The sequence below is a fragment of the Salmo salar genome, chromosome ssa01, assembly GCF_905237065.1.
Source record: "Salmo salar chromosome ssa01, Ssal_v3.1, whole genome shotgun sequence".
NCBI lineage: Eukaryota > Metazoa > Chordata > Actinopteri > Salmoniformes > Salmonidae > Salmo > Salmo salar.
The window spans coordinates 25,736,991-25,750,746 of NC_059442.1; the positions used below are offsets into that span (position 1 = coordinate 25,736,991).

The following is a 13,756-nucleotide window of genomic DNA, read 5'->3' on the forward strand; positions in this document are numbered from 1 at the left end:
CTTTATATGCACCACAGTCAGTTATGATTGCATGTCAACTTGTATTTACTAAATAATTACTAATATATGTCTACTGTATGATAGCAAGCAAACTAATGTTTGCCTGCCTAGCTACTTCTGAAGAAGGCAAATGTTTTATTTTGACAATTTCCAAAAGCTCACCAAACTAAAACATAATTACTTTTAGGAGACGTGTTTGTACATTAGTAGCAAAATGTCTAACTTATTTACATTCGTTTTTACTTGCACTTGTATTTTCACTCCAAATTGACATTGAGGTTTTAAGTTTTGGCGGACTTTTCTTAGCAGATGTACAATCATTGCGAATTGAATTTCAGGCCCCGAAGTGACACTCGCAAACTCCATTAAAAACAAAGGCTGAGGGCCTTACGTTGCAAACTTCCCTTGCTTGGCTAATCATTTGGACCGACGACAAATATGACTGCGGGGATTCCCCCAAAGGCATAGGGCTGTCTACTTTGCGTTTGAAACGCAGCCATTGGGCTGTGTACTTTGAGTTTGAAACGCAGCCATAGGCTCAAATATGTTGTTATATATTTTTTTATAGAAACAGGGCTGAGTTAGGATTTAGTTTCTCGCTCTCTCTGGCCCACACACCAGTACATTAGGTGGCGGTAATGCACCATAATGTTGGATGCCAACAGCCGATAAACCCCAACGAAGAAGAAAAATAACATTGTGTGGGTCTTAATATTTTGAACCCACTCTAGCCAATCAGAGCAGAGCGAGTAGAAACGCTATTGCCGTTTAAAAGATGTGCGGAAAAATATTTCAGGGAAACGTAGTCTGCAAGCAATATAGCTAGCTACGGCAATTCAGATTATATAAAAACAAGAGAATAGCTATGTATTCAGGTAAATGCTAGAATTAGGCATACGGTAATATACATTAGTTATGGTTAGCTAGCTATGAGAATTGTTATTTAGCTGACGTTAGATGATCTCGAACGTGGGCTAGCCACACGAGAATGATAGCGCCTAGCTGGGTCTGGATAATTGGCAGTGACTCGGCGGTTGCTTTTTGGCGACCTAGTTAGTTGCAGGTTACATGTAGAATGATTTGGTATGTCAAGTTAGCTAGATTGTTTTGAATGAGAAGGGCATACGCAAAGAATTGTTGGCAATTTAAAAGGAAGGGGACGTGCGGACGTGGGCTACGATAACTAATTTTGCTGTTATGCTGATGCGTTATATTCAAGAGGGATAATAATAGCTAAGCATAGACCTGCAAGTTGGTACAGTATGTGTTGAAAGTTTAAGAAGGCACAGTAAAAGTAATTTGAAAGGTGAAAGATGAAGGTAATGGAAAGAAATGTGATGCGTCTGGCTATTGTGCAACACCTTCGTACTGCTTATGGGATAAAGACTAAGAATTGGAACAAAAACAAAGCACGCACCAGCTGCAAGTTGACACCTAACAACAAGGTAACTAAGTCTATTTTTGTTTAGTTTACAACCTAGATAAACACTCATGCATAACGTTACTCTTAGACATAATTGTTAAACTTTGGTTGTAAAACAGTGCCAGAATGAGTCAGTTGGTGGGCTAGGTAGCTAACGTTAGCTAGCTAAAATTCATTGTTTGCAAACTGAGAAACACTTACGGAAGTGGTTTGTTTACGTAACAGATTAGTGTAATTTAGGCAGCAGGTTAGGAAAATGGATGGGTTAACGTTAGCGAAAGTCACTTCGTAACGAAGTGGTGTGAAAAGAGTCCTTTTGAGAACCATTCTGGCTGACTAGCTAATTTGCATTCAGTCTGAGCACTTTTGTTAGCCTGTCATTGTAATTCACGCGTTCATTGTTGGATTAGTCTGTCCGTCTGAATTGTGTTGGGGGTTCATAACTAGCTAGTTAAGTGCGTCAAGATGGCCACCATTCTTCCTGTACCCCAGAAGGCAAAGATAACTGAACTAAATGACTACAGCCCCATAGCACTCACTTCTGTCATCATGAAGTGCATTGAGAGACTAGTCAAGGATCATATCACCTCCACCTTACTGGCCACCCTAGACCCACTTCAGTTTGCATACTGCCCCAACAGGTCCACAGAAGATGCAATCTCCATCACACTGCCTTATCCCATCTGGACAAGAGGAATACCTATGTAAGAATGCTGTTCATTGACTAGAGCTCAGCATTCAACACCATAGTACCCTCCAAAAGCATTATCAAGCTGGAGACCCTGGGTCTCAACCCCGCCCTGTGCAATTGGGTCCTGGACTTTCTGAAGGGCTTCCCCCAGGTGGTGAAGGTAGGAAACATCTCTACACTGACCCTCAACACTGGGGCCCAACAAGGGTGCGTGCTCAGCCGCCTCCTGTTCACCCACAACTGCGTGGCCATGCACAACTACAAACTCAATGATCAGGTTTGCAGATTACACAACAGTAGTGGGCTTGATTACGAACAATGAAGAGACAGCCTACAGGGAGGAAGTGAGGGCATTCGGAGTGTGGTTTTTGGAAAACAACCTCTCACTCAACGTCAACAAAACAAAGGAGATGATCGTGGACTTGAGGAAACAGCAGAGGGAGCATCCCCCCATCTACATCGAAGGAACAGCAGTGGAGAAGGTGGAAAGCTTCAAGTACCTCCGTGTACACATCACAGACAAACTGAAATGGTCCACCCACACAGTGTGGTGAAGAAGGCGCAACAGCGCCTCTTCAACCTCAGGAGGCTGAAGAAATGTGGCTTTTCACCCAAATCCCTGACATACTTTTACAGATGCACAATTGAGAGCATCCTGTCAGGCTGTATCACAGCCTGGTATGGCAACTGCACCACCCTCAACCGCAAGGCTCTCCAGAGGGTGGTGTGGTCTGCACAACGCATCACCGGCGGCAAACTACCTGCCCTCTATGACACCTACAGCACTCGATGTCACAGGAAGGCCAAAAGATCAAGGACAACAACCACCCGAGCCACTGCCTGTTCACGCTGCTATCATCCATAAGGCGGGGTCAGTACAGGTAGATCAAAGCTGGGACCGAGAAGCTTTTTTTCAGTCTCTATCAAGGCCATCAGACTGCTAAACAGCAATCACTAACTCCGAGAGGCTGCTGCCTACATTGAGACCCAATCACTGGCCACTTTAAATGAATCATTAGTGATTTTAAACAATGCCACTTTAATAATGTTTACAGATCTTACATTACTCATATCATATGTATATACTGTATTTTATACCATCTTATTGCATTTTGCATATGCCGCTCATCCATATATTTATATCTACATATTCTCATTCAACCCTTTACATTTGTGTGTATAAGGTAGCCGTTGTGAATTTGTTAGATTACTTGTTAGATATTACTGCTGTCGGAACTAGAAGTACAAGCATTTCGCTACACTCACATTAACATCTGCAACCATGTGCATGTGACCAATAAAATTTGAAGTGAATTGTTGCAAATGATTCAAAAGATTGACAATAGTAGACACGTTTGGCATACATAATAGCGCAGTGGACTGTTTAATTGGGCTTGGTGATGAGACTGTAGTACAAGGCACATGCGTGCCTTTGGCAGTTAGCCTAATTTGATTTAAGGCACTTGGTTTGGTCCATTAAAGTTGTACTTTCTTTCCATGGGGCAGGGGAAATTTACTGGCAGAAAATGTACCAAGTAAAAGGCACAGGGCTGTCATTATACTGTAGTAGGCTATAGGCTGTTGTTTTTCAAAAGCACAGCTAGGCACCTATTTTCCAGTCGCTCCCTCTAAAATACTTAGCAGAATGTTTGACGCTTGGTAGCCACAACATAGCGCTAGCTTGTATTTGATCAGGTGATGAGTTACAAACTACTTCCTTGGGTAGGGAAATGCCCAACTGTTGTAAAACAGCTTTCAGGACCTTCTGTTAAATGGGGACAAATCTCATGTAAAGACTTGTGCCCTTTCACAGACATTTCTGTGGCGTGAAGTTGGATGGGATACCAAGTCGAAGCTTATTAGTGAGCTTAGGCCTATGTAGGATAATTAAACCAGCTGCCATGGAAAGCCTTCCTTATTGAAATCAAAAATGAACTTGTTTTAACATGTTTTCCAGGTGAAAGTGTTTGGCGTACCACTGGAGAGCCTTCTGCAGTACAATGTGGAGAATGGGAGCATACCATGGTAAGATAAACACCTGTCTTAGCTAGAACTTCTACTTTCTAACAAAATATTTTGTCGTCCTTCATTTGTGTGTGTTAGGCCTATTCTCTGTCCTTTTTTTAGGTCTAATGTTTCTCCCATTCCCTTGCTCTCCCAGCTTTCTCATGGATGCATGTGCAAGTCTGCTGGAGCATGTGGATACAGAGGGCTTGTTCAGAAAGTCTGGCTCCATTGTTCGTCTGAAAGCACTCCGGGTGAGTGATGGCTAGAGATTGACCCTGCTGGAGTTGACCTTGCTATGAATAGGAAGGCCCTGCCTGCTGGAATAGTTAAACACAAGGCCGTATAGTTTTTTTGTTTTTTTCTGTGCAGGTGAAGTTGGATAACGGTGAGAGGTGCCTGTCCACTGCCCTGCCGTGTGATGTGGCTGGCTTGGTCAAGCAGTTCTTTAGGGAGCTGCCGGATCCTGTTATGCCTACAGAGCTGCATAATGCCTTCCTCAAGGCCCAGCAGCTGCCCACAAAGGAGGACAGGACCTATGCCACCCTGCTGCTCTCTTGTGTACTGCCTGACCGGAACATGAGCATTCTACGTTACTTTTTTGGCTTCCTCAACAAAGTCTCTCAAAGGTATGATTTCACAAGTTTGTCTCATTAAATGGTATCATTTCACACTGTACCGTTTTGGACTTGGTCAATCATTATTTCTCAATCTGGTTTTGCTTTTCCTCTCAGGAGTGGTGTGAATAAGATGGACAGCAGTAACCTGTCTGTGATCCTGGCTCCCAACCTCTTACACGCTGGAGACGGGGCAGACAAGATGAACGCCAGCACAGAGAAACGCCTCAAGCAACAGGCAGCTGTGGTCCACTGCCTTATAGAACACGCTTCAGACTTCGGTAGCAGTTCAAGCCTTGTTGTTGTAGTGTCATCAATCAACTGGTGATTGAAAGTTAAAAGGGGATGTTCATAGCAAACAGTGTCTAAAATGTGTCTCTGTGTGGTAGGTGTGGTACCTCAGTTCATCATGGAGAAGATTCCAGCCATGCTGGGCTGTGAGGCAGGTGTTCTGTCCCCTACTCTTGAGCGACTAGAGGACTTGGACTCAAATTCAGGGGCCAAGAGGAGATGCAGGCGCAGTCTAGGGGGTAAGATACCCTGGAAGAACATTGCCCGTAGAATTTGTATTTTTTCCAGCATTGGGTCGTCTTTGAAATTATATTAAACGATCCAATGTTATAGGCTTATTCTTCCTCCTCAGTAAATCTCCATTGCATTTCAAGATATGGAATGGTTTTTACATTGCAGATATGGTCAATGGAACTCTGAATAAGTTAAAAACAAATAGAACACCCACAAATACTGCCCAGTCAGACAGATATGGTAGGTACCGAGGTTAGGTTTCGCCTCCTGCCGTCGAATGAGAGCATCAATGACCCGTAGCTCTGACGCATTCATTTAATCCAGCCTGCAACAAGGAATCAGCTGCTTGTCTTTCACAGAAATGCAACTCTTAATTAAAATTTGTTTTCAGATATTTTTTTATTTGCGCTTCTGTAGTGAATGAGTAGTAACACTGTCTTGTCATTCTTTTCCCGCTATTACATTAAGGATTTATGCCTGGCCAAATTGTCTTGCCTCCTCTGTCTGTGTGCTTGTTTTTGGCTTTAATTTTCTCAATTGATGCTAATCAAGAATTTTTGCGAATTATTTCAGCTGTTCTGAATATTTTTCTGTGGGAGACTATGACCTAATAGTGTATTCACTCTTGTTATTTCCCCCCCCCCACAGTCTTTTCTTCTGCAACTCCTGTGATAATTACTCCCAGCTCCAAGAGAGAAATTCCTTTGGAATCTGGTCATAGTTATGGATTCTCCAACAAGAAACGGAGATCCATCAAAAAGAACCTTGGTTTAGAATTATTGCCTAATACTCTGTTCGGTGGAAGCTCCACTCCTGGACCAGGTAACTTCACAAAGACTCACAGCCGTATTTAATCAGTTTTTATTTTTTACTAAAAAGTATTCATGTGTGTTGCTCCTGTTTTTCAGGATACCTTGACCCAAGTGCCTCAAAATCACTCGACTCCTCCCATAATGCTTTGGCCTCAGTTGGGAGGTCCAGCGGGCAGTCTGCCAGCTCTGCAAGGAGAAAGAGCAAACGACTGAGTCACCGACATTTTGTCGACAGGTACATGCATCATGTGGTTTATCAAAGGCTATTTCCTGATCCTATGTGGAATTGAAAATGCATCCTGTTCCTGTATTGCTCAAGCAGATGACAACTGTTATGTCTAAGCTGATAACGATCTCAAACACACCAACCTTTTCATGTCACACTTCTCTCTGTTGCATCGGAGAAGAGGCCTTCTTATTAAATGTTTATATTGTATAATATTTATAACTTGACAATGGTTGAAACAGTATGTTCTTGTCTGTTTTTCAGAGTAGAGTCGGGGAAGGCTGGTTGCTTCTCTCCCAAGGTCGCTAAGAAAGAAAATGTTCGCAAGTCCCTGCGCCTTCGCTTCAACCTGGGCAAGAGCAGCAGAGACCCTGTAAGTGCAGATACCCATGTATGAACCTCACACTGATTATCTGCCCCTCAAATGGGAGGAAAAGACTGCTCTCAATCCCAGCCTTGACGATGACACCCTCCCTTTAGCAAATTGACTAATTTTATTAATCAGAATAAATCATCTACATTTATGCATGGGGTGCAATTGTAAGGTACAATTTTGCACAGTAGCACTTATTTCTAATCTTTCTAGGTTTTCTTTTTTGGCTGTTGATTTTATGGCAGTTTGGGCATATGTTTACTTTCAATAATGCATGCTCAGTTAATAAATTGACTGGAAACCATTTTGAGGTTGTGAGCTTCTACTTTAAATCAAACGTTCTTGTTTTCAAGGCGAGAATTCCGTTATTTCTGCATGACTGTTCTGTAACATTTGATGGAATGTTTATACTGATAAACTAGTGAACCAAGATGTTTATATTCTAGGATCTGAAATATTTAATAAGTGAAATCTAACATTTTAAGACTTTAAAAACATTTAATATTAAACAAATATTAGATTTACCTGAACTGTAACTTGGTTTATGCATGGGTCACTTTATAATGCGCATACGGATGTATATTTACAATTTAATAAAACAATATTGACCAACACTAATTTCATCTGAGTAACTTTTTACCATACACCTGAGGACCCTTTAAATTATGATGCATCAGATTTTCAAATCAACTTTATTTGTCACAAGTGCTGAATAGAACAAGTATAGTCTTTACTGTGAAATGCTTACAAGCCCTTAACCAACAGTGCAGTTCAAGAAGACTTAAGAAATATTTCACATAACTTAACAAGGTTTTAGTGTAAGGCAACATTATATGATTGACTAAAAAGTACAAGGCTCCATCCCAACAATGTAATTTCTTATTTCATGCTGGCGATTCAGAGAGGGTGTTCAGAGTTCATTGGTTGGCGACTTGCCACTCCAGAGAGCACCACCAGTTTTTGCTTCACCAAAGACGCCAAATTTAGCCCTGCTGTTTTGCGAAACAAGAGTGCCTCAAAGGGTAAGTCCCTTTTTTAAAACCTACTAACATTATTTATAATGTACATTCATAATTTGTGCTAAGTGCTAAAGTAATGCATGAAATGGATCAGTGTTTGTTGTCCCTTGTGGGAAGTGATGTCTGCTAATGCCCACTGCTCCACAGGCTCCAAGTTATACAGTAAGTCAGAGGACAACCTGCTAACCCCCCAGTGTGACGGCAGTGCCCTCCGGACATCTTGGAGTGGGGAGACCCCTGACAAGGGCCATGTCTTCAGCGGAGGCTCCTTCACCGACACCCCCATTAACATGTGTCTGAAGAACAACTACTACTCCGAGCCTGCCATCGTGATGGCCAAGCCCCCCATGGTGGCCAGCTTCCCCAAGAAGCTGTGCTGTTCCTCCAGAGCAGAGAGCCTCGAGAGTGAGGGCTCATTCAGCAAGACTCTGACCAGGCCCACCCTGCTCAAGATCAAAAGAGCCTTCACTGATTCCGGCAGCGACCTACAGGGAGTACTGAGGGACGACAGTGCCCCCTCTGAAGGGGGCAAGGCAACACAGCCTGAGAACACTCAAACCGATTCAACAGATTCAACTCCTTCTGAATCTTCTACACTCATAGGTGTGTCACCAAACAAAGAGCGTTCTGGCATGCCAACTCCTTGGAGGCATCTGGCTGATGACCAGAACATCACATTTGGTCAGATTGAGTTTGTTCCTCTGTCTCCCTTGTATATAGATAGTGCCCTGTTTGAAGTGGGAGGATGTGGCAGTCTGTCAGAGAAGGCCTGTGACTGGTCGCTGTGTGCTGGTGACAGGTCGCTGTGTGCTGGTGACAGGTCGCTGTGTGCTGGTGACAGGTCTGTGGCGGGAGAGGCAGATGTTGTGGCTGAGCAGGTGAACTGCAGCAAGTTGATCGATGCCCTGGACATCCAGAGCCCTGCTCACTTCACACGCAGCATTGCTGCTGGGGTCCAGTCCACTCCATACAGAGCTTCAGGGCTGGAATACTTTCAGGAGCTCAAGACTCCTCTTCCCCCTGTGGGTACAGTGCCTGTAATGGTACATGTTGATGAGGCTGTGGCATCCCCAGAACCCAGTGCCCACCCCCAGAGGCAGGAACAGCAGCCGGTGGAGCTGCCTTCCCCAGGCACGCTGGAGACCCGCAGGCTAAGGGTGGTAGACCACATCCAGCGCTTCAACAAGCTCACCCTGTGTTCACCCAAATCACAGGCCAAAGCAGTCAGGTCCCCCCTCAAGTTCCAGCGTACTCCTGTGCGCCAGTCTATCCGCAGGATCAACTCCTTGCTTCGGGACAGGTGGCCTGTACCGGCTGCTATCACCTCCTCCATCCAGGTAACCGCCATCCCTGTGGGAGAGGCTGTCAGCCTGGAGAGTGGCCTGTCTGCTGGGGCTCAGTGCCAGCCTCACCAGGGCCAGGCAGACGGCCAAGGAGGCCCCACACTTGACAAGGTCCACTCCACAAAAACCCGCCCTCCTCCAGTCCCACCCAAGAAGCCAGCCAGCATCGCCCGCAAACCCAGGAATTACACTCTAAGCGACGTGACCAACAAGGTACAACTGAAGGCCAAAGGTGACACACCTGTTAAAGACCCAGGAGGTGACGGTGAGAGGTCTGTGGTACAGCAGGTGGCTGAGAAGGATGTGTGTTACTACAGAGGCTCCCCCAGGAACCCCCTCAACGAGGGCAGACTGCTGTCAGCTACCAAGCCCATAGACCTCTAGTCTAGTAGAACTCACCCTTCACTATGCAGGTCTCCCTATCTGGATATATGCTGTCTCATTGTATGGCTTCAAAACATTCCCTCAATTTTTATGTCTTCAGTTGTTTTCAGGGATTTAATTTATTTTACTTCTTAGATGCTGTTCTTTGAGTGCTTGGGGTGACTGATCTGTTGCATTGCCTTAGTAGTTTACTCTGTTGGTAAAATAGTTTTGCACATCCATATCAGTGTAAAATAATGTGTATTTTTGAAGGTGTTTGTAGTCTGTTAGACTAGTGTTGAAGGCAATTGCTGAACGGTTGGGTGTATGGCTTGAAGCTTTTAGAGTTTAAAGGACAACACCACTTTATAACCAGTTATTATGCTGTTAGTATATGCCCCACCATAAGATCTGATACAAATTTTTGTCTGTCATACTGCACGATTCCTAGTTTTTGTCATTTAAGCTTCTGCATGGCCCTTATCTACAGTATACTACAATTCCCAGGGTGCGTTTCACCTACCAGGATGCAATGCTCCGTTGAGTCGGCAGTTAGCTTTACAAGCTTCATCTGAGTGCATTTCATATTATAATGCTTGCATGTATATCATGCTGAATATATGTTCATCCCACTGTCACCAATCAACTGCATTACACTTAAATAATAGAATGTAGATGCTAACGAATGCTAAGCATAAGTTACTGTATCTGATGGTTAGCTAGCATTCTAGCTAGCCTGACTGCTACATCCAAAATAGGTTTTTGCAACAATAAAAGCTGAGTTTAATTTTAGCTACTGTATTAACAGTCCACACAACATGTAGGCCTGTTAGAACACATTTATTATGCCATTTACAGGCAAATCACTATGGAATCCTAGTCTCTCATTTAAGCCTGTATATTTTTTGACATTAGCAATGCTAGCTAAGTAGCTATCCCTGTTGCATTGGAAGTAGTGTGATCAACAATAGCTGCCAAATACAGCCTTAGCAACCATCCAACAATATTAGGCCTATTGGAACTAATGAGAATATAGGCTATTTGGAGATTCAACTTTGTTGATGGTGGGAGTGGTTTTGCCAAATGGAATCATAGCAATTTGAGCCTTGAACAACAGAAACACATTGATGTAAACTAGCTATACATATCATTCTATAGGTTTTTGAGCGGCTATTTACAGATGTTATTAGACGAAGACAACCGAGCAACATATGATCAGAACTAGATGGGTTATATCGATAGCTGAAAATGACTGTCCATTTATTTTATTAGTCATTTCAGGGCTCCTACTTGAAAACAATTTCTGGTTTTGCGCATCACTAAACAGTCAATATACATGAAATCATAAAGTTACACAGACTGTGTAAGACGTCACTAAATACTTCATAACAACCCAAATGTTAAGTGGCGGAGTTGCCCATTAAGGTTTTATTTTTGCTTTTATTTATTTTTTCTTTGTGGTCCTAATTTGCTAAAGGTCTACAAAACTGTTTCCCTACATCTTTTTATATAATTAAGGGCTATTTTTTTTACTGTTAATTTGCTTTGGATTAAACATGTGAACTGACCAAGACACTTTTGGGGGGAATTTATAAATTAAACTTGTCAAGCAGTATTTATTTAAAGCACCTCTACATTGCAGTCTGACCATTTCAAAACTTGTCATTTTTGTTAAAAAGAATGATCCAAACATTAAAAAAATGTTTTTCTTAACTTGGGAACAATTCATAATACTGTCTGCACACATGCTGTTTAGGACATATTATATAGGGCAGAGTTCCCCAGCTGGCGGATTTTAAAACACTGTAAAAAACAAAACAAAAATAACAGTAAATCCGTTCCAAGTGATTGTAGTTTTGGAAATCTGTTCCAAAGTATTCCCATGCATAATAGAGAGATATGATCATGTAAATAATGAAAGGTTTGACATGATTGTTTTAGTCAAATGTTATAACTGTTTGGCCACCTGACCATCCTTCAAGAAAAAATTGTGCGGAGGCTGAATCGAGCCAATCACCTCTGGTAATTGCAATTTACTTCCAGAAGGGGGTGTACTAAAATCACTTGTTGGGGCAGCTGCAATGTATACTGAACAAAAATATAAATGCAACATGAAATCATTTTCTAAGATTTTACTGAGTTATGTTCATGTAAGTAAATTGGTCAATTGAAATAAATGAATTAGATCCTAATCTATCAATCTCACATTACTGGGATTGCTTTCTAAATAGACATATAGACAAAGAAAACAATTGGAGCATTGGCCCTTACCCTAAGAAAGGTAGAATGAACATTACTGAGCAATAGATGAAGAGCTGCGAGAGACACATTGCCGTCTCTAGTTTGTTAGCCATCATGAATTGCTTAGAAAGAAGAGTATATTCAAGTTCATAAGATTAAAAAACTAGACATCTATTTTGTGACAAAACTTCACATTTTAGAGGGGCCTTTTATTGTCCCCAGCACAAGGTGCACCTGTGTAACAATCATGCTGTTTAATCAGTTTATTGATATGCCACACCTGTCAGGTGGCTGGATTATCTTGGCAAAGGAGAAATGCTCGCTAACAGGGATGTAAACAAATTTGTGCACTAAATTTGAGATAAATGTGATTTTTGTGCATATGGAACATTTCTGGGATCTTTTATTTCAGCTCATGAAACATGGGACCAACACTTTACATGTTGCGTTTATATTTTTTGTTCAGTGTAGCATCACTACTGTATTTCATATGAGATTTATCTGTGATTTATGTGACTGCTTAATCCAGCAGATGGTGCCCTGTCTGTCTTTTTGAGAATGTCTGCCACGTGCTGACACTACTTTCACCTACCAGGGAAAGAGAAGCTTGTGAAGGCATATCACTATTGATCCATAGGAATGTAACAGAATTTGGATAACAAAATTTGTTCAACATGATATCACTAATTCCTCTCAGTTGAATCAAAAGCTTGTCTGATAACCTCAGGCAAATGACCTTACCACTGCACACCTTTAGCACTGGTAGTGGAATATTCATGAGGACATCAATAAATAAACTATAGTTGTTATTGAGGTGTTTAGACCTCAAACATTATAGACAGAGGGGAGGGGATGAGGGGATATGTGGATATGCTTGAATACTGCGCAATGGTCACTATCTGGAATAAAAATCCTGGATGTAGTGCATATGATGTCCCTAACGACCCACTACACACATCAGCTATGTGGTAGTGGAGTATGGATGTTTGTTATCCTATTAAAAATAGCCATTTGTAGATTGTTTTATTATTTGAGACTAATTTAGGTTAAAAGGGAGACCATTTTTCACCATGATGGCGTGTTAAATCTGAAAATAATAATTGCACACAATGAATCCTGACGAGTTCTGTCAACTAATTGAATTGATTCAGCAATAGGAATACCATCACATTGCTGGCACGTCAATTAATTGCCTTCACACAACACTCACCACAGTCCTGTGCACAACCGTAATGTGCGCTGCATGTCTTTTTGTTTGAAAGCCCCTTATATTATCATGGCTTTGCATTATGTTGACGTTGCTGTGAATATTGACCGCCAACCATGTGTTGCGCAGATGGGGCCAGTAGACCTACAAATAATGCAGGACTCTGACGAGCAACAGAGTGTAAAACTCAGGATTACGGTTATAACTGCAAACATGGCCTAATCAACAAATCCACTCGTTTCAGAACTCAACATATCCTGTGCAGACCTTCAGCATAGGCGCTGTGCCAGTCATTTGGCACACGGGTGTGGATATGTATGCCTCAGGAAAAACGCCTGACTACCGAATATGAAGTAAAGTTGCCTAAAATAATCAAAGGGGTAGATTACTGTGACTGGTTTATCCGATAGAAAAACATATTTGTTTTATTTTTATATTCTAAGATGCATAGCTAGCAGCTTCTTTGCCAAGGTGAAATATGGATCGTTCCTGTCCTAAACAACGTGTAGGCTATAACCTATAGGCCTACTAAAGCTTAAACATAACACATATTGACGCACTGTCTTTGCCCCATAATCAATAAAAGTTTTGTTTATGAAACGGTCTTAAAAGGTGTAAATGGACGGGAATCAAGTGAGACAAAGGAGTCTATATGCGGACATGTCAGGAATAAAATGTGACTTGTTTTATGTTGTTATGTTATGTCTTATGTTTTCATTTCGAAACAATCAATTTTTGCCGTAGGGTGTGTCGGGCTTTTCTCTAATAGATATTCAAACGCCATGCTCATTTCTCAGAATTTCTTTACAGCACACATGTGTCCATGACAGTTTCCAACGCACTAAGCATGAGCTCTTTTTATATGTTTTTAATGATATATTTTTACAACTTTTGGCTGTTTTCTATAAGGCT

General features: G+C 42.0%; 1 protein-coding gene across 4 annotated transcripts; it reads left to right on the plus strand.

Moving 5' to 3' along the window:
* The first annotated feature begins 740 nt into the window (after nucleotides 1-740).
* On the plus strand, nucleotides 741-13,541 carry LOC106586717 (rho GTPase-activating protein 11A-like). 4 transcript variants are annotated; one of them, XM_014174316.2, is made up of 12 exons: nucleotides 741-1,445; nucleotides 4,072-4,139; nucleotides 4,276-4,372; nucleotides 4,491-4,747; nucleotides 4,853-5,016; nucleotides 5,125-5,265; nucleotides 5,426-5,500; nucleotides 5,909-6,082; nucleotides 6,169-6,307; nucleotides 6,563-6,671; nucleotides 7,573-7,693; nucleotides 7,838-13,541. In XM_014174316.2, the coding sequence occupies exons 1-12, from the start codon at nucleotides 1,314-1,316 to the stop codon at nucleotides 9,415-9,417; spliced, it is 3,057 nt and encodes a 1,018-aa protein (XP_014029791.2). In that variant the 5' UTR covers nucleotides 741-1,313; the 3' UTR covers nucleotides 9,418-13,541. The 4 variants fall into 4 exon arrangements, with proteins under 4 accessions (XP_014029791.2, XP_014029878.2, XP_045571660.1 ...); XM_045715700.1 differs by lacking the exon at nucleotides 741-1,445 and adding an exon at nucleotides 2,071-2,127; XM_014174403.2 differs by lacking the exon at nucleotides 5,426-5,500.
* The last annotated feature ends 215 nt before the right edge of the window (nucleotides 13,542-13,756 follow it).